This window comes from Puma concolor, chromosome B2 (assembly GCF_028749965.1).
Source record: "Puma concolor isolate L17-30 chromosome B2, mPumCon1.1.hap2, whole genome shotgun sequence".
Taxonomy (NCBI): domain Eukaryota; kingdom Metazoa; phylum Chordata; class Mammalia; order Carnivora; family Felidae; genus Puma; species Puma concolor.
The window spans coordinates 60,225,474-60,251,335 of NC_141671.1; the positions used below are offsets into that span (position 1 = coordinate 60,225,474).

Consider the following 25,862-nt stretch of genomic DNA (forward strand, 5'->3'; position numbering starts at 1 on the left):
GGGTTTATATAATATTGTAGACAATGAGATATCTTAAATCTTCCAATTACATGAAAAGGAAGAATAAAATGAATATTCTTGTACAGTTTTCCCAAAGGTAATAAGGCAAGAAATGTCTTATACATGGTAGGTGCTTAATAAACATCTGTTAAATAAATGAGTGAACAAAAGATGTTCATGTAAAACTCTTGCAAATATCTTAAACATCTGTACATGTAGAGCTTTATAAAAACCAAACAAACAAAAAGACTAAGCAAAATTCAAAGAAACAAAAATAGTTTAAAATATCCTTGTAGTTAGTTATGGAGTAACAACAGTATAATAATTTATCTTTCCTGGGGAGTGGTCACTGTATTATAGTTAATTCTTCCTTAGCGATAGTCCAAATTTCAAGGGTTATTCCTATATTGTCTTCCTTCTTTTTCTATACTTTTTCTTATGGATATATGTGTGTGTGTGTGTATTCACTATGTGTGTGTGCACGTGCACATATGTTTCCCCATAGTATATAGTCCCTAGGAGAAAAAAGGAATGAGAAAAGAAAGAATAAAACATCCAGAGACTGGGAAAAGGAACAGAAAATAGACATAGGTTATGGTGCCTTACTAAACTTCATTATCATCAAATGTTATCTCCCTAGAGATAAAAACATCTTTCTATATTTACATCGAACTCAATAAAGCCTAAAAGCAAAGAGATCAAAAGAAAAAGTCCCACTTCTATACAAAATATAAATTTATGCTTGCCATAATACAAACATTACATTTTTAAATGTAGAATAAAATGTGACTTATGTCATCATACCTACAAAGATATTAAAGTCTTCAAGGTCTTCCATCTTGATTGTTATTTTTTTTTTTTTTTTTCTGTTTGTGGTCAACATGGTACAGAAAGAAAAAAATAAAGCTTCCCACAATGTTGATACTGTGTAATCTGTCCCATTAGATATGAAAATTTGTACATTATCACTAGGCCAGTTGGAAATAATTAGTGTTAATAATAGGGAAAAGGAGGTTAAATAAATATTTGTTCTGTCTATTCAGATTCCCATGGACTCAGAACCAAAAGCTCATTCCAGTGTACCCAGATATCCCATTGGCCACTGCCTCAATTAAGTACACAAAAATTTGCTCTGGTGTTATTTAGTGGTATTTTGGCTTGACTAGATCAATGGATTACTAAAAATGACACAAAGGTTACCTAATTAATTTGTAGTATGTACCAATTAACTATACATACAACAGACTTTCACAACTTAAGCTATACTATTAATGTGACAAACTATTCCATTACATAATGCATTCCTTCTAAAAGTTGGAATATATGGATTTCTTAGTAATTTATCATACCCACTTCTAAATAAAAATGTTTACTAAAGGGTAAATAATACCATTTTCGCATATGAAGGTCAAACATTACGAGAGAAGTGACCAAAAATGTATTTTCTTTTTTTTTTTTTGTATTTTTCAAGTTTAGTCTCCTCAAATATTAGTAAAATATTATGATTTTCTACAGAAAGTGTATTATGTGATTCATATGATTGATTGAATGATCTCTAGAACTTTATAGATCTACTTCCTTCTGTCTTATAAGTTAGAGAAAGATAAGTCCTAAGTTATTTGCTCCTTCACCACAAGCTGGGTCCATTAAACTTAAAAGCCCATCAGTGACAAACTCAAATTTTTACACATCCAATTGTTTTATATATAGCCCTGATAAGCATTATTTTAAGCAAATTAGAGCCTACCTGCATTACACATATAGCAAAATGGTACCTGATATTTACTAGCTATAGATACAACATACCCTGGGATAATGAAAGACCCCAAGAAGCTGTCCTTCAAAATCTGTGACCTGGCAACTATCAGCTGTTCTACTAGGTGACATCACCTAGATGTGAGCCCTTTCTTCAATTTTGCTGTTCCCTTGGAGTTCTTTTGCCTTCAGATGACTCTGAATAAAGAAATAAAGAAAATGATACTACCACAAGAGGCAGTAGCAGACAATAAACTTCACTGAATGGAGCTTGGACAGGGTTTTCTGAAAGCATGATCATGACACCATCCAGAGACTTAGAGTCACATTCAGAAGAGAAGGAAGGCAAGGGTCTCAGGACAGATCACAAAACTTAAACCCATGAACTTTCCTGTTATATTTTACCCATATAATGGGAGCCAGGAAGTGTATGGTTCTAGAACCTTAAACAGGATTCTTGGCAAGAGACCTCCTCTCCTGAGTGCTTCCTCTCTTATTTAGTGAAACATACCCTTCTCTCACAGAGCCAAACCTCAGGAAGAGGGAAATGGACACACATCGGACTGATTTCTTTTCTTTCGTCTCTCTTTTCAAGATCCCCTTCTCATACTTTCTTGGGCAAGAAAAGGAGATTTTCTATTACTTATTCTATGTATTTCCCTATGGTAACCATCATGTTGGGCTAACTGACATATTTAGTTAAAGATAATTCTGTACACTATGGAAGAAGTCTGTGTCCCATTCAATACATGGAAATCCACTATTTATCTGAAATTTAAATTCAGCTGAAACTTTGGTATTCTTATTTGCTAAATCTGGCAACCCTATTCCCTAATATTATACTTCAAATACGATGAGTCCATGAACTATATTAAGCATTATATTGCAACCAATAGGGTGCCACCAATATCTTGATCCCCCAAGTAAACTGCATAAAAATGGTATTAATATTGGAGGTTTTGACATGCAAAGACTAATAAATCATTTGTGTTCCAGGGAAATCCTTTCATTTACACATTTTAATTCTTCATAAACTATTAAAATATTTCCAATACAGTAAATGTAAATAGATATAGATTTATTTTCCATTAAATTGTTCAAGGACATGATATCTCTGTGTACCTTATTATTAAATATTTTAGGTAAGTCTAAAAATAATGTAAAAAAATCAAAGGATGAAAAATGTATACTTTTTCAAATTTATCAGAGTTGTATAAACTTCTTGGGGAATTAGATTTGTTATTTTCCTTTTAAAATCATTCTTTTCTTTTTCTTTTATTTCTTTAAAATATTGGCTTTTTATTTCTCGAGATAAGGGAGGCACTTTTCCGTTAACACTTGTGAATACCAGTCAGCATAAGAAGGAAAAAAAAAAGTTGAAGTAAGTCTGAGGAATTTAAACCTCAACAAATCTCTCACTATCCTCAAAGAACTTTCTTCCTCAGCTATACATAGCCGTCTCTACTGCCAAGCATCTGTTGAGGAAATGATGTAAGTAAATTTCCAAAGATTTTAAATCCCTAGCTCTAGCCTAAGTTTAGAAATTGCCAGATTGCACTGTGACTTAAAATCATATCAAAGAAAAATGCACAAGCTTCTTCCATGTGGCATTTAAAAATTTACTTATGGATTTTTAGAATTGCATATATTAGAGATTGGATATAAAATAACACTTTCTCAGGAAATGGGTGTTTCTAGAAGACTTGGTGGTAAATGATCATCTTTTGAAACGGTACATGCTATAAAGGACTAGTAACAAGCAACAGAAGGGTCTATGCCAATGACTTAAGTGCTATCTTCAATTAGAATTAATAAAGATAAAAACCTGCTAATATCATTAATCTATAAAAACCTTCCTTATACCACTAACTAGCTGTGATTCTGAAAACTTTTAAGCTCATAAAAGCTCTCCAGGCTTCCTTTTCTCTAATAAATGTGAGGAGAAGTATAATGGCAGTTATTATATAGTTTTGTTTTGACAATTACATGTAAATAATGCATAAGATATGGTTGCCACAATGCCCAATATATGGTAAATAATAAATGATAGCTGAGATTTTATTATTATTTAATCTACATGAGTTTAATATATTAGATTGGTTTTAAAATTGATGAAGCTTGATGTCCTTGATATAACCTGTTCATTCTTAATATGCATTCCAATATTCTTCAAATTAAAAGCAATATTCATTTAAATGTTAGTTGCCATGGTTAACATGTGTTAGCCAGTTCAGAGACACAAAGATAATTTGGAATTGGTAAGCAACTGAGCTGATATAAAGACTGAGGTTGTATGTTAGCATAATCAAAGAGAGTGAATCATAAAACTCTAGTATTTAAAGTGTCATCCACATGAATGTAAAAGTTATTAAGTGTGCTGTCAGGAATGGAAATTGTTACCTAGATGCTAACTTCATGTAGAAAGATGGATGTGGATATAGTGTACAGTTCTGAAAGTAAAGGTGGATATATAAAAATTATGGCACAGAAAGGTTGCAGGAGCTAAAAATAAAATGAAGATGAATGTAGATGAATGCTAGAAACAGGGTTGTAAATTGAATTGGGAGAAGAGGGAAAATTAGTGGTTTTCAGATCTCAGTTTAGCATATCACAACCAGGACTCCACTGACTGCTGCTTTGATATCATTGTAATTTATGTTGAAATCTACTATGATTCAGAAAGAACATTTACTACAAAATTTTAAAATTCAGGATATGGTCCAATTATCATTGAGGCCAGAGCAATTAGAAGAATATTCCTATAAAGTAAAATGCTTTGGAAAATAGAAGTTGACAGACTTTTTTCCTCTACTCTGAATTACAGGTTTTTACTATTCTATTTCTAGTAAAATATTTTAGGATATTTTTAATGTAAAATAGAGTGGTAGAGTCATATCCCTTAAGCATCTTAGAATAACTGCTTTAAACAGTATCTCCTAAAATTTTCCTCATCATTTTAGTTCTAAGTAAAACATAATCAGAAACAAATTATATGACTTAAATTATAGGAGATTTCGTTGGCTTATTCTATGTTTTATTGTTAATCTCTTTTACATGTAGTTTAAATGTAGATGATTACATAAAGTCACCATACATCTTGTCTTCATTAACATTTTATTACTAAATAAAGAGTATTTTCTTTGTATACAACCTAATGTATTATTGTCAATTTTCATGCACTTTGAAAGGTCATCATGAGACACACTAGAATATATATTTGCTTAATTATTCCTCAAAAACAAAATTCCAGAGTTGGAAGATCCTTAGAAAGAAGTGGTATACCATATGGAGATGGAATAATTTTTTTTTCTAAGTCTGAATGTAATCAAGGTCTAGTCAGCATAACTGCCTTGGAAAAGTATAGATATGTTTAGAAGATCCAATTTCTCTTGTGCTATGGTTATCACAAAAGGGGAGAGATAGTATAGATATTTTACAAATTATGTTTTCCATATATTAGAAGAACAAGTGCTATCATTAAAATTTCAAAAACATTCTTACAAGGAAAGCCTATGGAAAATATCAAACCTGAAAGTGTTTTAGTAAAAGCTCTTATAAATTTTAGTAAGTTTTTGAGCAATATGCCTTATTTTTTGAAGAAGTCTTCATTGATCATGACTCATTCACAAATTATTTAAAATTCATTAGAGCATTTAATCTAAATCATGTGGCACATAAATAGAAAAATAAATGATCTTATCTGTGTAAAAATGTGATTTCAGTTATAGGTAAGATCGACAGAAAGGATGCAGTTCAAATAAGAATAAGTCAAACACTAAAGGACTTTATTTTACTGCCCTTGATAAAAATCATTCCATCTCATTAACTGATTGATTTATTCATTTTTCACTAAAAAATTATATTTTTTCTACTCAACCCCAAGATTGATGTTTGTGAACACTATCTTTCATAACAGTGTCTCTCACTTTAGTTTTACACTCCATCACTAATGTGCTTTTACCTGGTGTTTCTTCTCCTCTGTGCCTAAAAATCAAAATAATTTCCCCTGGATCCAAACTCCTAAGGGCCTTAGGCTATGTTCTGATAAGCAAGGATATCAAATAAAACAATTCCTCCTCCTGAGCTGTCTACTCCATCAAGTAAGATAACTGAATTAAGTGCAATTCACTTAGAAATTAAAATATATACCAAATAATAAACCCAATTGGGCTAAATGCATATATTACATTAGATTATGGGCAAGCGGGGATTCAGGTCAGAGTGCTATTATCATAAATAGGCACATAAAAGGAAATGAAACTAAAGGAAAGGAGGCAAGGGATTATATAGTTAAATTAAATTGATAAATATTAGATAAAAGTTCATGGATATCATACTTAATATGTCCTTTCTATGTAGCAGATATAAAGTATCTGCAGCATGGAGATGGTAAGGGAAACTTTAGGGAAGAGAGGTTGAACAACAACAAAAGTTTGAGATTTTGGAAAAGTAGTAGTAAATAATCAGAGAAGTTTCTATTTAGGCACCGAGAACAGATGGCTGGTCAGACTTGAGGGTATTGCTGGGTCTGAAGACTACAGATCTATTTGTAAAGCCACACAAAAAGTTGAGATTCCCACCACCAGTGGTCAGTAACCACAAAAAGTAGCAGAGAAAACACATGATCTGAATAAATCAACATTACTATATACATCATAGGGTATGACAGAAGTGTAACAACTGGATTTGGATTAGTTATGGAAGGACAAAAACATTTTGCAAGAAGAAACTAATAATTTGGTGCAACTCAAACAGTATAAAATAGTGTTTGTGTTTTATATACAAGATCTAAGTCACACTTCAAAATAATGCTCTTTTTTTTCTTTCAACTACTGCACATGAAAAAAAAAAACTTAGCTTCAGAAAAGTTAATTAAGTGTCTTCATAAAGATAAATAAACAGCAGATATGGGATCATATGCAGGTCCTTTAACTAAAAGAACTATTTTTCTATCAAAACAAATGGTCTCCTCTGAAATAAAAAAAAAAAAAAAAACAAAAAACAAAAAAAAACAAAACAAAAAAGATTTGGCCACAAAAATGAAATGTAGATTGATTCAGAAAGTGACAGTATTATAAGAAAAACTCAGTATTTCAAGATGATTATGATTTTTTGGAATCTTTGTGGGTGTGAGTTGCTATAGTAAAATAACTGTTGTTATATTCCTAGGAGTTGATAAAGTCAAAGAACATGAAGTGAGATTTTAAAATAGCGATGATAAGACTTGCAATGGAAAAAAGGATTAGAAGCTAGGTATTGGATCTATTGGTTAATGATGAGGAACCAAGAAGATAGTAAATGGTAATGTTAAAAGCAGTAGTAAATCTGACATGAGGCATGAAGCTCAAAGGAGATTTTGAAAGATATGTCGAAAGCAATAATTTAGTAAGTGCAACTATTAATTAAGAAGAAGCAATAATGGCCTCATGGTACATGCATGTTCCATGAGAGAATGAGTAACTTTTGCTATAACAAGCTATAGAAGAAGAGGAAGGCTGAGGATCATTTAGGTTTCAGAATAAGACAAAGCATAAAAGGAAGTATCCTCTGGTAGAGTATCAGATGGCTGCAGCAATATTTGTAACTAAACATGATCTTCCAGAACCTTGTCTCTAACCTTTATCCTGAGAAGACTTGTATAATATCCTAAATAAAAAGAATGTAGAAAGAATTATTTTATGTCACTTCTGGGGCTAGGTAGTAGAAGGTGATACAGCTCATTCCTCTCTGCAGAGGCTGGTTGTGGAATCCTGGTACCATACTGTGAAAGCTAATGTCATGCACAGAGGGTACCTGAAAGTATTCCATCCAAGAGCACCATCCAGCATTTCAGTCAAGACCCAGCATCATCTGCTAGAACTGTGAAGTTCTAGGTGAATATTATAACCAATCTTCAGATGATTGTAGCACCCAGCTTTTGAGCCACTCTGAACAGCAATTATCAAAGCAAAGATAACCAAGTTGCTGATTCATGAGCAAAAAATAAATGTTGTATTTGATTTAAGCCATTAAGTTTAGGGTTATTTTATTACACAGCAATAAATAACTAGTAAAAGCTCTGTGAAGTAGCTGAAGATGTAAGAGCATAAGAATTAAAAGTCCTAAAAGGGTTTGAAGTGAAGAGTAGAAAAAAAAAAAAAGAAAGAAAGGGCTCCGGAGAATATAAAAAACAGGGAGAAAGAGGCTTGTTTTTTTGGCTGAGAAGATAGTTCAAAGACATAGGGAAGGAAATATGCTTATGATTACAGACCAGAAAACCAGGAAGTTAAAGCTGTTGAAAATAGTCAGATTTTTTTTTCCAGATTGAAGTGTTGAAAAAACATCCAAAACAAATGTTGCTGAGAAATAATGATGTCTACCTTGGAGGAAGTAACCACCTACCCAGTCAAGGACCATCTGATATATATCAAGCACTTAATTATTATTGTATTTTTTTTCCTCATAGGGTAGTTGCCACCATTAAATGTCATCTGCATAGGGAAATATTGTACAAACTTCAAAACACTAGGCAAAGAGTTAGGGATTCTTGGGTTTTGTTCACAAAAACAAACTGCCAGTTAGTCAATACAGTCATATTCAATCTTCCCACCATTGGTCTTCATATATACTCACTGGTGCAATGAGTTTACTCATCAAAGATCTTTCAAAGTTCTAAAATAAACCCTTAAAAACTCAAGGTTATAGGGTTAGATTTATACATATTGTATTAAAATGCTGTAAAGGTAAAAAATGTTCATTTGAAAATAATTTTACATTTAATTAATGATATGTAGCCAGTGAATTTTCTATGAGAAAATGCTGAAAAGAATAAGGCACTATTAATATATCAGATTTAATCAGAATTTTATTGGTGTGTGAAAATAGTTACATAGTTAAATGCTAACATGTTGTTATACCTTACCTAAAGTTTAGTTAGACTCAATTTATAAGTTTCAGTCCTCCCTGTCACACACATACCTCCCAGTTATCATCTTTTCATAAAGTAATTTAATTTATTCAAATATTGTGTCCCAGACTCAGAAGAGAGCAATGAAAGAAAAATATAATGTGAATATATAAATTCAGTAAGCTAAAGTGTTATTTGTTTTCTAGTTCTCACCATATCAAATGAGATACTTCATTATACAAATATAATGCCTTTTATATGAGCAATGATGATTAACGACCAATTTTCAGGGGAAAAGATATTTTAATTGCTATCTTATAGGAGCAGTTGGTTCCCCAAATCAGTCATGATGGCACTTAAAAAACTTCAGTTCCTTGTAACCCTGCAGCTGAGGTGAAACCTCAATTCTTAAATACCAATTAGTGGGCTCACCTGCCATGATGCATACTATTTAGATTCTGTTAGAAAATAGAATAAACTCTATGAAAAGTGCTTCTAAAAAGATCTAAGTTCAGGTATATCTAGTGTAGGGGCCAAGGACAGGCCTCCTCAAAATGTGCCACTTTGGCATATTGAGAATTTTGAATTAAAAAGTTACTTAAGAAACTAATGTAAGAACACTCTGATCTCCCTTTGACTCCATAAAGCAGGAAATAAATCTCCCATGTAAAATGTTCCTTCTCCACACCAAGATGTAAAGAGATAACCTCATCACCAGAGATAGGGAATTAAGAACCAAGAAGGCCATATAAACTATCCTTGTTACTTTTCACTAGTTTACCACGTCAGTCCAAATTCTGTTTAGAATTCCTTATTCAGTGAAGCTCCCAAACGTAAGTTTCTTTGTCCTGCCAATTACTCACAGATTTATTGTCTCTTTGCCTCAAAAGTACAAAAAATGCCTGCCTTGCTCTTTTATTCAAGTCTCAATTTGATTATTGGGCCTCCTCCACATACTTACTTTTTGTTTTTCTCCTGTTGATCTTTCTCATGTGAAATTAATTTTTAAATCAGCTAGAATAATATTGAAGGGTTGAGAAAAATGTTTTTCCCCCAACACTGTCATTTCAGGTATAGCCATCAAAATGAATTTGTCATGGATAGGTAGACACAGATACCAATGGGATCAAATCTAATGCATAAGTGACGGAAAAAAAAATTACTTTCTTTCCAAACTTACTCACTTGATATATCATCAAAATGTACATCATAATTTAATTTATTGTCTCATATTATTTTTAAAGTTACTCTTTAACTTGATAAAGAATTCCACTGAGTTGCAACACACTTTGGCACCACAACATATTAATCATTTACAAATAATTGTCTTGAATCAGGAAATGCTCATTTAGGGGACTATTTCTAAAAATGTTCCTGAACATGTATGAAGTTAATAAAGTTGTTAAGGTAAGCCTGTCCATAATGAAAATTAAAAAAAAAAAAAAAAAAAAAAAAGGAGTTTCTGATTAGTGTAATCAAAGCAACCAATTAAAGAAATCAAGCAGGATCATATGCATTGAAAGGGATGCTTATAATCATACTTTGATAGTTCTTGCCTTGGAATTTCACAGCTAGCATCTAAAAAAGTAATCATTGAGTATCAGCAGATAAAATAGAATAGCAAAATTACTTATAGGACAAAATATTCTGTAAGTTCTGGATTTTTATTTTCAAGTTTTTTCAATAAATAAAAGTTGAAGCCATATGTTAAAAAATGTTCCTGTATCTGAAAAATAAGTTTATGGCTTTCCCCATAAAACACATTTCAAAGTCCCAAGATGGAGTAATTAGAGAGTTTCTGCATGGAATTCTATAAATTGTCACACCTGTTTACTTGAACAAAGAATTAAAACATGCAGACTTCAACAGAATTCAAGAACTCATTAAAAGACTTACACTGCACCAGCAGAAAATACTTAATATAGAAAAAAGTATTAGTCATTTTCAGGCAGTCATCAAGTGACTTTTAAATCACTGAAACTGACAAATCAGAAGTGAAAAATTATCACAATTATATAGGCAGTATTACTGCAATGTATAGAACATCTGTTACTAACGATAGCCAATTCAACATAATTATAAGGGAGTCACTGGTACTTTCAATATTATAAGACTAAAAGCGGCTTTTATACTTTTTTCACTTTAAAAAACAATGCAATCCCACCATTTGCATAGTTGGTATGAAAACTGAACACATTATGAGTTAAAGATAAGCAGGTATTCACATTATTCACATGGCCATGTGTACCAAAACCATATCTTTGATTTTTAAGAGATGGCATATTTCTTTCAATATTCCTTCCAGTGTCCTAATAAAACACACAGCAAAAACTGTGATCCTTTTCCTTCTATATAGGACAATAAGAGTGTATAATAGTAGATTATAATCCTGTGACTCCAGATTAAAAAAAAAAAAAATGTTTGCTTCATATTTATTCTTTTTTTTTTTTTTTTCAACGTTTATTTATTTTTGGGACAGAGAGAGACAGAGCATGAACGGGGGAGGGGCAGAGAGAGAGGGAGACACAGAATCGGAAACAGGCTCCAGGCTCTGAGCCATCAGCCCAGAGCCCGACGCGGGGCTCGAACTCATGGACCGGGGCTCGAACTCACGGACCGCGAGATCGTGACCTGGCTGAAGTCGGACGCTTAACCGACTGCGCCACCCAGGCGCCCCTGCTTCATATTTATTCTTAAGTATAGCTGTCAAAAGAGAATCACAATACTTTGAATTCCTTTAAGAATAGACCCCTGTCTCTTACTTTCTTTATTATGAAACATTTATTCAATACCTTATATGTGCTGGAAGATGGGGCTGTAAATATGACTAGATTGTAGGCCTTGCTGCCTATTGTAAATCAATAGAAGGGGGAAAAGGAAGTGAATTTTGGAGGAGTAAAGGAAAGGAAGAAGATCTTCATTCTGGAGAAGATGAAAAGTATGAACAAAAGCAGGGAAAATGTGAATATTTATGATTTATTCATAGGACAATCATTAGAACTATCTGATTATAGCAGATGATTGGTTTAGAGAAATATTAAAAATGTAAGTTAATAAAAGTAGATACAAGACAAGTATATTAATACTCAAATGCTAGGGGAAAATAGGAAACCAGGTTTGTCTGTATTAGCAAAATAGAAGAAATAAACATTGAAGGGCACTGGGGTAATTCAGTTTTTTGAGCTTCCAAGTCTTGATTTTGGCTCAGGTCATATCCTAGTGTCATGGGATTGAGCCCCAAGTCAGGACTCAGCATGGAGCCTGCTTGCAATTCCCTCTCTCTTTCCTTCTGCCTCTCTCCTCCACTCATATTGCTCTCTTATAAAATAAAATAAAATAAAATAAAAAATAAAATAAAATAAAATAAAATAAAATAAAATAAAATAAAATAAAATAAGGGCACCAGGTGGCTCAGTCAGTTAAGTGTCCGACTCTTGGTTTCAGGTTAGGTCGTGATCTCACAGTTGTGAGTTTGAGCCCAGTGTGGGGCTCTTTGCTGACAGTGCAGAGTCTGCGTGAGATTCTGTCTCTCTCTCTCTGCCACTCCCCGACTTGTGCTCTTGCTCCCTCTTTCTCTCTCTCTCTCTCTCTCAAAAATAAATAAACATCAAAAAATTAAAATATAATATTTTAAAAAAACGAATGAAGAATTATATCAAACAATAGCAAAAGTAGAAACAGCTAAATTTAATTGAATACTTACTGTTTGTCTCATTTTACCAAGTACTTTACATGGATTGTGTAATTTAGTCCTCGGGGTGGGGGGAAATTAGATGAATATTTAAATTCTTGTAATTTACAGTTCAGAAAACTAAAATTTAGAGAGCTTAAATAATACTATATTTTCTTCATATTATAGATGAAGTAATCAAAAATTACATAACTAAATTGTGTATATCATTGTTATGGAAACTAATAACCAAACGACTCAATTTCATCTTTCTACCATGTAATACAAGTAAAGGAAAGGAGGTAGAGTCTTGGAGAAAGAAAGTAGCATTTAAAAATATATATTTAGAAAATTTAGTTGGTTGAATGAGGTAAAATTATTTGAGCAAGACATAATATATTTATCATAGCTACTCAATTCTCTTTCTCTAGAATTTCAGCACTTGACAGTGCTTCATTTACCAAAGCTTCTCCATCTATAGTTGTGAATTTCATTTAAAAATATTTATCATCATATGTTAAGTGCAGTCAGGATCACTTTGCCAGAAATTGATCTTTATGACTAATTATATACACTTGTTTTAAAATAACATCTATCTACCTGAATCCCTGTTTAGGTGCCCTTCAAAGTTACCTGTTTCAATATAAACAGAGAAAAGTTCTGGAGATTTAAAAACAACAACAACAACATAAAAAAAACGAGAGTGCAAGAAAGAAATATTCACATTGGTGTTACTTTGTGTTACCGCGAATAGCTATTTTCAGATGAACTTTCTCATAGAAAATAAAACTGTATAAAAACATACAAACTATCTTCACAAGAAAAAGAAAGTCTATGGAGGTTAACTAGATTTATCATGGTTGATCACTTAACAACATATACAAATATCAAATCATTATGTTATATAACTGATACTACACTAATATAACGTTATATGTCAATAATATCTCAGTTTAAAAATATTAAACCCACACACACATACACACACACACTACAAAATCCTTGAAGAGTGAACAAGACTAGGCAGAATTAGAAAGCATCAGTAAAGAAAACAAACAAAACAATAGAAATTAACTCAAAGGAAAGATACAGGGAGGAAAATGACTGCCCTGAAATGAATTATGCCAGAATTACAAGACAAGTAGGAAAATAATAAGTTGTCTACCAAATGTGTAATTGTAGAAGAAAAGGAGAAAGAGATTTTAGCAGTAAAAAATAATTTAAAGTGGCCTGAAACTTTCCCAACATGGTGAAAACATTACCTTACAAATCCAAGAAGTTTGATAATCTCAGGTAGGACAAATACAAGGAAAACCATGGCTATGCACGGTAGACTCAATAACCAAAATATAAAATTACTAAATCAGTTAGAGAAAAAAAAAAAGACATATCCATAGGGAACAATAATGTAAATGATAACTGACTTTGTATGAGAAATAAAGGCCAGAAGACAATACTATCAAGTCAACGAATTATCTCTAAATTAAAAGAAAAAAATGGATAAATTAAATTCAAATCAATGAAGCAAGACAACTTAAAATTGGCAAAGCAAGTAAGCCTTACTGGTTCTCAAGATCTATAGGATACTATGGGTCTATACAAATATACACTGACATTGCCTCACTGTTAAATATTTAATTAACTTTTCACTGAACGAACCAGAGAAGTAACATTACATACTGGCATAAGATCAATATCATTAGAGCAAAAAAATCCAAGTTATGAATCTATTTCCACCATTTTCTCAAAAGGTTAAATAGAGATGAGATTAACTATTTAATGTACTTATTTTCTGGTAAAAAGAAAGTCACATGATAAATAGTAGTTAACTATTATATTTATCCAATAGTAACAAAAAGGCAAAGTGTCACAACATATATGATTTATGATTTTAGCTACATTATATACTTTATTGAGCATTCAAAGCCTTTTTATCTGTAATCAATTTCTGCTCTCATTTGTCAACAGAAGAAATAAAAATTTTCATGATCATCCTGAGACCTGTAATTACCAGTAATTACTATTTATAAGGTGAATAATATATACTAGATACTTAGTGGACACATAGACTGTCTCCAGACGATTTATAGTGGGATGAGGAACACTTGGATTCATTGTTTTGTCAATGAAAGGAGGATGATCACAAGAGAAGGAAGACTAATCAGAAGATGCAAAATGAGTTTCAGTTCTTTATCAGGATGGAGTATGGTAGGTATCAAAGGAAATCATGCATGTTAAAAATTAGATACAGAATCTTTGTTTTTTAGTGTTATGCTACTGTGGATTATGCCGTAGCATAGGTCACCAACAATGCTGATAATGATCACAGTGACCAAAGAATCAAGAAGAAAAATACCACAAAATGAAATCTGACAATGTAAAAATAATACCTGTCCAGAGGAAAGTACATGAACTCTTTCCTAGTCAACACCTAAAAAATTATGTACATTAGTAAATATGTTAGATTTACTTGCATCAATATTTGCCATAATTTTAACTCCAAATCTTATGAATACTAAGCCTCAGAGTTGAGTGTACAGGTAGAGTGCCTATCAGTTCATGTAATATGATTATTCATAATATTTAACAACTTACACTTATGACAACAAGGACTAGTTCAATTCTCTACGTGGCAGGGGGTTAGAACCACGATTGAACTGACTGAGATTAATTTCCCAACCTTTATCAGAACTGAGTTTCAAGTAGGATTAAAGTTCAATTATTAAAAATGAAAAAAGTTATATCTGATTTAGCTCCTGCTAGCTTTCCTTTCCATGAACAAAATACTATTTTCCATAAATTCTACCTACTGGTAGGGGTTTTAAAAATGGAGAAATCTACTTTATATTGGAAAATATTCTGCCCACCTTCTGATTTAAACTGATTTAGACTAACAAAATATCTTAGAGTATCCTCCACTAGACAATTTAGACCTCTTGTTACCTGAGGTTACAATATCCTGAAAAATTGATTATTCCTTCAATGCCATGCTATGGTTTCTTTAAATCATTCATCTTGGGTACAGAGATCCCAACTTGCCTTGCAAATAAAGCTTCTTAAATCTTGAAACTAAAATTAATTTTGTAGCTATAAATTAGTCCTAAACTAAGACTGAAGAGTTTATTTTCTGACAATCATTTGTTCTTCTATCAAAATCATATTTGAAAGTAAGTCAAGGACTAACCATCTATAGAATGCAAATTTTAATGGTTCCTTGAATTGCTCAAAAAGATACAGTAAGTTTCTTGCAATAAACCTTACAAAGTTATAAAATTAGAGCAAATCACTTTATAACATACATAAATCTTACATAACATTTTCAAATTTGGAATTACAATTAAAGAATATAATTTCATACAGTTTTTTATTAGAACTTTATTAATTCTACTTTTATATGTCTGAGATTGCAGCTGACCTCATGGCTAATTGTTCTTATTCACACTCTTCCATAATATTTGAGGTGTCTTAGAAATGAGGAATATGTTTTTTTTTCTAAAGGATCACTAGTTTTATTTATTTAAAAATTTTTTTTTAATGTTTTATTTATTTTTGAGACAGAGAGAGACAGAGCATGAACAGGGGAGGGGCAGAGAGAGAGGGAGACACAGAATCCGAAGCAGGCTCCAGGCTCTGAGCTACCAGCACAGAGCCCGATGTGGGGCTTGAACTCACGAACTGTGAGATCATGACCTGAGCTGAGGTCGGATGCCCAACTGACTGAGCCACCCAGGCGCCCCAAGGATCACTAGTGTTAAAATAGGAGTGGTGACTCTACACCTTATTTATTTGCTGTCTTGATTTATATTAATTGATGACTGATAGATACATACATACATACATGTATACATACAAAGTTAAAAAAATATGCTGCTTCCTGTACATTTTTGTCTATAGCTTTAAGTCACAGAATAATGCAATAAATAGGTACTGAAATATCCCAATCTATAATAGTTCCTAGATCTTCTAATAAGGAGTCATCATCCTAGTTTGCACATGGCAGTAACAGCAGTTTACGCCCTGGAGTGTAAGACAGAATGTTGCCAAGATAACAGTTCCCCCCAACTTACCAAATTACCACTTGTCCTGGACTTTCTAAGAAAGTAACATTATTCACACTTTCATTAGATAAATAGAGATGTGTTTGATATATCTCCACTTTGTACTTTAAATTCTGCAATGGTCTTTTCTAGGAGTGTTAGAGATACATAGGCAGCATATTGTTTAACATGAGGATAAACTAGCAAGTTAACAAATGATAACCTACTTATCTTTTCCCAATCTTTTCCAGATGCAAAGTATATTATATTTCTCATTTAAGGATACCTTATTGGATTTTGGAGACCCAAGAAACTACAAATAGCTCACTACTTATTGTTTCAGTGGACAGGAGGAGAAGGATCTGATAATGCTGCCCTACCAGCACAAAGCTTCCTTTGCAAATGGGCCAGTGGTAACCACAGGGAATTATAAGTATAGCCATGTATTATATGAGAGACAAATAGAGGACAAGAAGTCCTGTTAACAGAGTTTATAGGGAGTTATCTATATGTTCTTGCTATAGAAGTTTGGCCATACGATTGATCACAGGTATGGTATAAATTGAGGGTTGATAAACAATAACTCTAAGCCAAATGTGACCTTACACCTATTTTTGCAAATAAAGTTTTACTGGAATATAGCCAGATTAATATGTTTGAATATTGTCTATGGCTCCTTTCATGCTCTAATAGCAGAGTTGAGTTACCTCAATGGAGACCATACGGCTCAAAAGTATAAAACATTTACTATTTGATCCTTTACAGAAGTTTGCAAAAAAAAAAGGAGAAGAAGAAGAAGAAGAAGAAGAAGAAGAAGAAGAAGAAGAAGAAACAAACAAACAAACAAAGAAAAAAATAAAAGTTTGCAAGCCTCTGGCATAAATATACTATTATTTACATATTTTGTTTTGTGCTGATGTTTCTTATTTTAATATAAATACTTAAAATGCAATTATATAAAAAACTATACATATACACACATATATTTTTTAAATGTAATTTATTTTGAGAGAGAGAGAGAGCAAGAGAGCGAGAGAGCATTAAAGTGGGGAAGAGGGGCAGAGGGAGACAGAGAATCACAAGCAGGCTCGGTGCTGTCAGCACAGAGCCTGACCCTGGGCTCAATCTCACAAACTGTAAGATCATGCCCTGAGTTGAAATCAACACTCAGATGCTTAGCTGACTGAGCCACCCAGATGCCCCCCAAAAACAACTTATATTGTTAAGAAAAAAGTTTCAGATGTATGTTTCCCCAGAAAGTTGATCATTAATATGCAGTTTGCCCCTATACTATGTCACTATTAATGATCCACCACAGAATATTAGTGACATCACTGACTATTTGAAAATCAGAAGTTACACATTAGTTGAAAAATTATCAGCATCTATTTTAAATGTTAATTATCTTAGAAGACTGTCTGCCAATGCTGAATTAGGTGCAGATGCAGAAGGGATTCTTACAGATCATTCTGTGAAGCATGTCTTTTCATTTAGATCAAATGACTGCCCCAAAATAATTTTCCTCATTTTCTATTGCAAGTTTCTCCGTACATATAACAAGTGAAGTGATAGTTATATAAATGTGTCAGCTCAATTAACACAACAAATCCATACACAGTTAAAAGATGCCAGCTGCTTGTTATTAGTAAAATTAGAGGCTTCAAATAAATCATTAGTAAATTTCAATAATGGTTTGAATTTTCCATCCAATTCATTGAATTAAAATAAAGCTTTACAAGTTTATTCTGTTGAAGGAAAGGTATCTGAAGAGATTAGGAACGTATTTGAAAATTCAGTGAAGTTGTTCAAAGATAAAATTATTTGTTCTGTTAAAATTATAAATAATCTTTGTATATAGTATATGTTATATACATGAGATATACAATATTTTGATCAACTTGAGGAAAGGATGGGATTGAGAAAAGGATGGGAAGGAAATATACTTGAAATTTACTGTGATGCAGACATCATTCATATTTTAATACAAACTAGTGATATTCACACAATTGAAAGTATAGTTGCAAATTTTATAAATAATTTTAAATATACACAGGACCAGAAAAATTTTCTTGACAAAGCTAGAATGAGGGGTAAAAAAGTGTGACTTAGCAAAATGTACTTTCATTTGCTGCTGTCCATTAACATTTGGATTTTAGAAATATTTAAGCTCCTGAAGAGTGACTGAAAATAAGCCCAAATGCCTCTGAGAAGTTTTGACATTTTAGTGAAAGAACCCTCTAAATTTTCATTGCATCTTGTTCACATTCAGTAACAAGCATTTAATCAAACAAGTTAATAAATTAAGCACACAAAATATCAGGTTTTGAAAGTTTTAGTGAGTGGTCCTTATTTTTAAAAAGAAATTAAAATTTATTGTTGCATAAAACAACAGAGACATGCAACATACTCAGTACAGAAGTGCAAATATTATAAGTACTATAACTGTGCTTTGGAATAACTATGCTTTTGGAAAGCAACATGAGGGGGATCCTATATTTCATGGATAAATTTATGTACTGGAACATAATGGAAATAAATTGAGAAATCCTATAATGTTGCAGTACCTAATATTGGCCAAATATTCAAAGGAATCATATGTGGAGATCATTTATTTCATGAGGTAAATGTTTGAAAATATTTGTCAAAGAAAATAATGTCAAACAGGATAAAAATATGGCTCCTATGAAAAACCTAACTTATGTGTTTTATACAAAAACAAACAAAAAACAAAAAAAAACAATTGAGAATACTTTCCATTTAGCAAATTTCCTTTGAGATTAACACGAGCCTCAACATTTCAGTGAAAATAGCCTCAATTAAGAATGGCATAGTTAATGGGACGCCTGGGTGGCGCAGTCGGTTAAGCGTCCGACTTCAGCCAGGTCACGATCTCGCAGTCCGTGAGTTCGAGCCCCATGTCAGGCTCTGGGCTGATGGCTCGGAGCCTGGAGCCTGTTTCCGATTCTGTGTCTCCCTCTCTCTCTGCCCCTCCCCCGTTCATGCTCTGTCTCTCTCTGTCCCAAAAATAAATAAACGTTGAAAAAAAAAAATTAAAAAAAAAAAAAAAAAAAAATGGCATAGTTAAATGTCAATTGAAGGCATGAACAATTTCAAGTTTATTAATTATAAATGAACCTTGGGTATAATTTTATTAAAAAAAAATAAAATAAGACCACATTGAAAAATTCATTCCTCATAAAAATATTAGCAACATACTATTAAAGATATATATGGCTAAACACAGTTTCTGCTTATATTATTTGGTAATGTTCAGATAATCAACATAAAGTATGTTTTTTAAAATTTCCTTTTATTTCTAGAGATCAAAGATCAAGGTACAATTATTTTAGTTAGGAGGAAGGACCTCCAAGAGAAACATGAAGAAATATTACCATTCTCTGTAATTTGGAAGACGTGCATTTTTTGTTGCACTCCCACAAGAGGTCTTTAGGTGTCTAATTGTGGCTGGAGACACCATTGCTTGAAGACATTTTTCAGTAATAAATGAAACATTTCAAGTTTAATTTGAAATAAAACAATTAAAATGATTTGTATTGCATGTGTATATACATATTATATGTACATTTTTTACCTGAAAATGGTTCATCACATTCACAGATGAAACTACTTGCAGTAATATTGCCACAATTCCCATGGAAACAGATACGTGGTTGACATTGGCCAATAATTTCTGAACAATGTATGCCTATATAAATGAAAATAAATTAATTTTGCAACTAGATTAAAAATATTTACATTGTATATAGTTAACTATGGTCATCAACTTTCCCAAATTCTTTAATCATGAGCAAAAATTGGGCATTGAAGAGGACATCTTTTGGGATGGGCACTGGGTGTTGTATGGAAACCAATTTGACAATAAATTTTATATATTCAAAAGAAAATCATGATCAAAATTTTGACAAAATATAATTCTAATTAATAAATAATACTCCATGATGATGTGTATATATATGTATATATACACATATATACATATATATACACATATATACATATATACACATATATGCATATATATACACACATATACACATATATGCATATATATACACATATATACATATATGCATATATACACATATATGCATATATATACACATATATACATATATACACACATATATATACACATATATACATATATATACACATATATACATATATATACACACATATATACATATATATACACACATATATACATATATATATACACACATATATACATATATATATATATATATATATATATATATATTTTTTTTTTTAAGTAGGCTCCAAGCCCATGTGGAACCCAATATGGGGCTTGACTCAAGACCCTGAGGTCAAGACCTGAGGTGAGATCAAAGAGTCATATGCTCAACAGACTGAGCTACGAGGGGCCCTGCCATAGTGATGTATTTAAATTGAAACAAAAGTTGCTCAGTTGATTAAGTGTCTGACTCCTGATGTTGGCTCAGGTCGTGATCTCATAGTCTTGACTTTGCGTTGGTAGGTTAGGGCCCTCAGTGGGCTCTGCACTGGGCATCATATCTACTTAAAAAAATTGCAACAAAAATTAATTTCAATAAATTTGACATAAGGTTTTCCATCTTCTGACCCCCACTATATATTCAAATATTTTTCTGATTCTTGATATTTGAGATTTAGTTATTTTCATGATCATTTGAATTTGTTAATCATGTTTTGACAGTATATAATAATAATATATGTTCTTCAACATACAGTGGTAGCACTGCAGTGGTAATTTACAAAGTGATACATTCAAAAGTATACTGTCTTAGCCCTATAACTTAGCCAAGGTGATAATTCCAAAGAGGAAAATGTAAAAGATTGACACTATCTGAAGAGGAACCAAGGCATAAACTTTCAGTCAAGCACGTTGAATAAGCTCTAGAGATCTGCTGTACAACATTGTACCTACTGTCAACATTAATATATCATACACTTAAAAATTTGTTAAGGGGGTAGATGTCATATTAAGTGTTCTTTTCATAATAAAATAAAAAATAAAATAAAATAAAATAAAATCTTAAATTATGGGGAAATAAAGAAAAGGCTGTTGGATTCTTAGAAGTTAGGCACGAACTTCTAAACTCTACATTTTCCTGCCCTTGCTGTTCTGTCAAGTTTCTAAATCTCACTTATACCTACTTTTGTGATCCTACAATATCGTATACCATAACCTTGTTTACAATACTTTTCCATGCAGTTAATTGGCTCATAATATCCTTTGTAGAATATGCCCAGGACATTCAATGGCAAATGGACACATGTTACTATAAAACTGTTGTACATAATTTTCAATAGATTAGTCACCCCTCCATTCTAAGTGAATTTTTAATTTAATTTGTAAGCAGTTTTTGGCATTATCATTGATTCCTTTCAAATTCTTTATAGACTGACAGCTCTGACTCACTAATACAGAACTCTTCTTCCTTCATTTACCTCCAAACAACCCCCAACACAATGAAAATTTAAGTAAATATAATTATGTGCTAAATATTTCCATGTACAAAAACTAAATTAACAATAGAATGTTCAATAGGTCATAATCTATTTCAATCAGTGTAAGGGGCCAAACAGTGAGCCGTCAAAATTCATATGTTGAAATCCTGACCTCCAGGTCCTCATAGTGTGACTGTATTTGGAGACAAGATCTTTAGAAAGGTAATAAAAAATTAAATGAGGTCATTAAGGTGGGTCCTAATCAAATGTGGCTCATGTCCTTATCAGAAGAAAAATTTTGGATCATACAGACAGATACAAAGGAAAGACACAGGGAGAACATGGCTGTCTACAAACCAATCAGAGAGGCCTCAGAAGAAACCAATCTTGCTGACATGATCTCTAACATTTAGCCTCTAGAATGGGAGAAAGTAAATTTCTGTTGTTGAAGCCACTCAAACTATGGTACTTTATTATGGCATCACTAGCAAATTAATACAGTTAACATTCTCAATTTATTTGGTAATTCTACATATTTCTATAACATCTGAGATTTAAAATTGAAGCAATTAAAATTAAAGTGTCATTATGGTATATGCTCAATATTATGGTGTTTAACATTTAATGGTTTAAATGATCTATGTCTGTGTTTCTATTAAACAAACATTGGGTAGAAACAAAGCACTCTATGCAACTAAGACAAAACCACTGAAATAGAATTCCATGGTATATGATTAAACATGTGCCAATTAATATTCTGATAGATGGTAGAAATTTTCTGGCCAAATATACTTTAAAATTCTTTGGACAAACTAAAATGGATGCTTTAGGAGCTCTAAAATTGCTGTTTCATTCACCTCAAATCAGCAACTTGAGTGCTTTCTCTTTTTTGCTGACCTGTCTTAATTTTAATTACCTGATAAACTCTAGAGAGAGTCAAAGTTACTTACATCTTTGTTCACCGATGCCAATAAGAGTCAAATGGGAATTTGATCCCAGTTATAGAGAGAGGATGTTCAATGGATATTGCTGGGATTTACTTTTAAAATGGTCTTGGGGCCCCTGGGTGGCTCAGTCGGTGAAGCGTCCAACTTCAGCTCAGGTCATGATCTCACGGTTCGTGAGTTCAAGCCCCATGTCAGGCTCTGGGCTGACAGCTTGGAGCCTGGAGCCTGCTTTGAATTCTGTGTCTCCCTCTCTCTCTCTCTGCCCCTCTCCCACTCATGCTCTGTGTCTCCCTCACTCTCAAAAATAAATAAACATTAAAAAAATTTAAAAAAAAAATAAAATGGTCTTGGTACTTCCTTACTATACAGTTTAAAATTACTCTGAAAGATTGGCTTAGGTGAACTTTAGAGCCTACAAAGATTTATTGAGATATTCCATTACATTTTATTATACAGCCTTCTCAAACTTGGCTCCAATGGAGTCTTGACAGCAACATGCAAGAAAAACCTTGTTGAAGTCCCCTAAACCCTGTCCCCCCAAATTACAGTTATATACTTGAGCCTCATCTGCTCTAGTCAATATCTATCCAGCCCTCTTTCCTTTCTCTTGAGCAAAATATACTACCAACATGTTATTTGTTTTCCCATATTATCATTGGGAAACTACATCAAGCAATTCCCTTTGTTAGATCTTCCTCATCTTACCCACTAACCTTGTAACTCTCTATGCCAGGTCTCGGAAACTCCCACTAAAACAAATTCATTAATCCCTGTAGTTTAAAATTCCCCTACATTTCTCAGTATTTCTTTTTATTTTCCTCTGATGATGCAGATTCCCTAGTAAACTTTCAAGTGGTGACAGTGATTTTCCCTTTAATCCTAACTTCAGTTTCAGGTAGTATAATTTACATTTTTTTTTTAGATTGCCCTTCTGGTTTCATCTATTCACCAAATGCCTTCTTTTTTTATAACCTTTCCTCACCATTGCCTCTCATTTACCTTACTGTAACCAATTTTATTAATTATATCAAGTTCTTTCCTTCCTTTCCAATATTATCTACCAATCACTTTATAAGTGCCATATCAACATCCATTAAACACATTGCTCTGGGCTTACAATTATCTTCTCTTTTTCAGTTCTGCCAAGCTACTTCATGGCTTCTACCCAAGCACATACCTCCTTACCTCTTTCCACTCAGATCCACACTTAATTACTACATTATTACCTAGAACTGTTTAACTTAAATACCATAAACTTGGGAATTTCATTCTACAGCTAATATTATTCCAATGTTTTGGTTTTTTTTTAATTACATGAGACATTAAGAGGGAATTTGGGGAAAGATGTGAAAGTAGGTATTTCAGGGTAAAACATATGTGCTTTTAAAAAAATCTTAGGGGCACCTGGGTGCCTCAGTCGGTTAAACATCTGACTCTTGATTTTGGCTCAGGTCATGATCCCAGGGTCATGGGATTGAGCCCCACCTTGGGCTATGGGCTGAGCATGGAGCCAGCTTGGGATTCTCTCTTTCCCTCTGCTCCTCTCCCCTGCTTGCATGCTCTATCTCTCTGTAAAATAAAATTTTAAAAAACAAAACAATAAAAAAACCTCTTATTTACATAAGAAAAAAAATTACAGAATGCCTAATGGGAATTTTGTGTCCAGAATCCAAATTTAGCCCATTCTAAAAAATCTACAAAATTTTTAGAAGTGTAGTTTGTTTTTTGGAAAGTAGCAATATATGAATTCATTTTATTTTCCTTTTTTAACAGAATTACGTTACTTAAAAAAAATCTTACCTGTAAATGGTGGGTGACAGATACATTCATAACCTTGCTTATTCAATTTTCCTCTTTTATTAATGCAACTGCCATTATTTTCACATGGTTTATAAGAACATGGATCAAGTTCTTGGCAATATTTTCCAGAAAATGGAGGCTGACAATGGCAGCTGTATGTCTTGCTCCAAACCTCAGTAAGACATTTACCATGCCCAGAACAAAATTCTGAACTCAGAGATTCCTGGCAGAACTGTTCTTTCACTGTCACATTTAGCCGTAGCCCCAGGTGACAAAACGATGGACCACTTGCTGTTACTGTGATAAAATAATGTGTTCCAGCACTCAGCCACTGAGAATTAACAGTGTGCATTCCTTTTAGTTTGCAACCAAAAAGTAACTGATCTTCAGTTGTGGTGTTTTGCAGACAGTCAATGAATGATGCTTCAGAAACATTCATCAAATTTATTTCTGGAGATTCAAGAGATGGTTCAGAAGAAATTATAAGGATGTCTCCCAATTGAATTTGCAAAGGGCAAATCTGGGGAACAACTTGATTGCCTGAAGTGTTCATTTTAGTATTTACATCCCCAAACCAGCAATCTCCATAGAAGTCCATGCAGATGTTTTCTGTTAGTGTCCAATTCACCATATATGATAATGGTTGTGTATGCCATTCTTCCACAAATTGCCATTTACATGTTGTTTTTCCATTTATAAATGTGCTATGAAGAACCACCAGGCTCAGAAGCATAATTGATTTGTTAATCATTTGGGGAAATTGTATTTTACAGTCTCTCATGAAAAGTGTCATAAAGAATTGCTGCAAAATGGGCTTTTAGTGTTGCTGAAAATTTGCAAGCAGAGATTTTGTTCAAGGATTCCCAGGAACTGGCTTTTTTTCTATTTCCAAATGCAAGTGGATTTTGATCAAGAAACAGTAGAGTTCAACTGATTTAAATATCCCTTTAAACATAAAAACATACATTGTTAGTGAAGTTACTTAATTATATAGACAATTCTAAGCTGGTTCCTGCAAAGACTATACTGCCACCACCTATGCACCTTCTTTGTGAAACAAGGCCAGAAAAAATGTGGTGAAAATATACTGCACATTGTTATATAATTATACCAGCAATTTACTGCAATCTTTTGTATGCTCTTTTCACCAAGCTTCAACAAAACTAAAATACAACAATAAGCAAGTTCCTTTATAGATGGTTTTAATTTTCTTCAGATATAAGTATTGCTCTCTGATTAGGTTTAGAAAATGCTTTAAAAACACCATCCATAAAGCAAGAAAAAATGATTTAAAT

At 32.5% G+C, this 25,862-nt stretch overlaps 1 protein-coding gene across 1 annotated transcript in view; it reads right to left on the reverse strand.

The window, feature by feature from the left end:
• Positions 1-25,507, reverse strand: part of LOC147581010 (protein eyes shut homolog) — a 180,227-nt gene extending 154,720 nt beyond the window's left edge. Inside the window, exons 1-2 of the mRNA XM_086707165.1 lie at positions 24,568-25,507; positions 19,941-20,054 (exon numbers count right to left, since the gene is read on the reverse strand). Coding sequence (XP_086563291.1) covers positions 19,941-20,054; positions 24,568-25,360 — 907 coding nt within the window. The 5' untranslated portion in view covers positions 25,361-25,507. The remainder of the gene's footprint in view (positions 1-19,940; positions 20,055-24,567) is intronic.
• Positions 25,508-25,862: the final 355 nt, after the last annotated feature.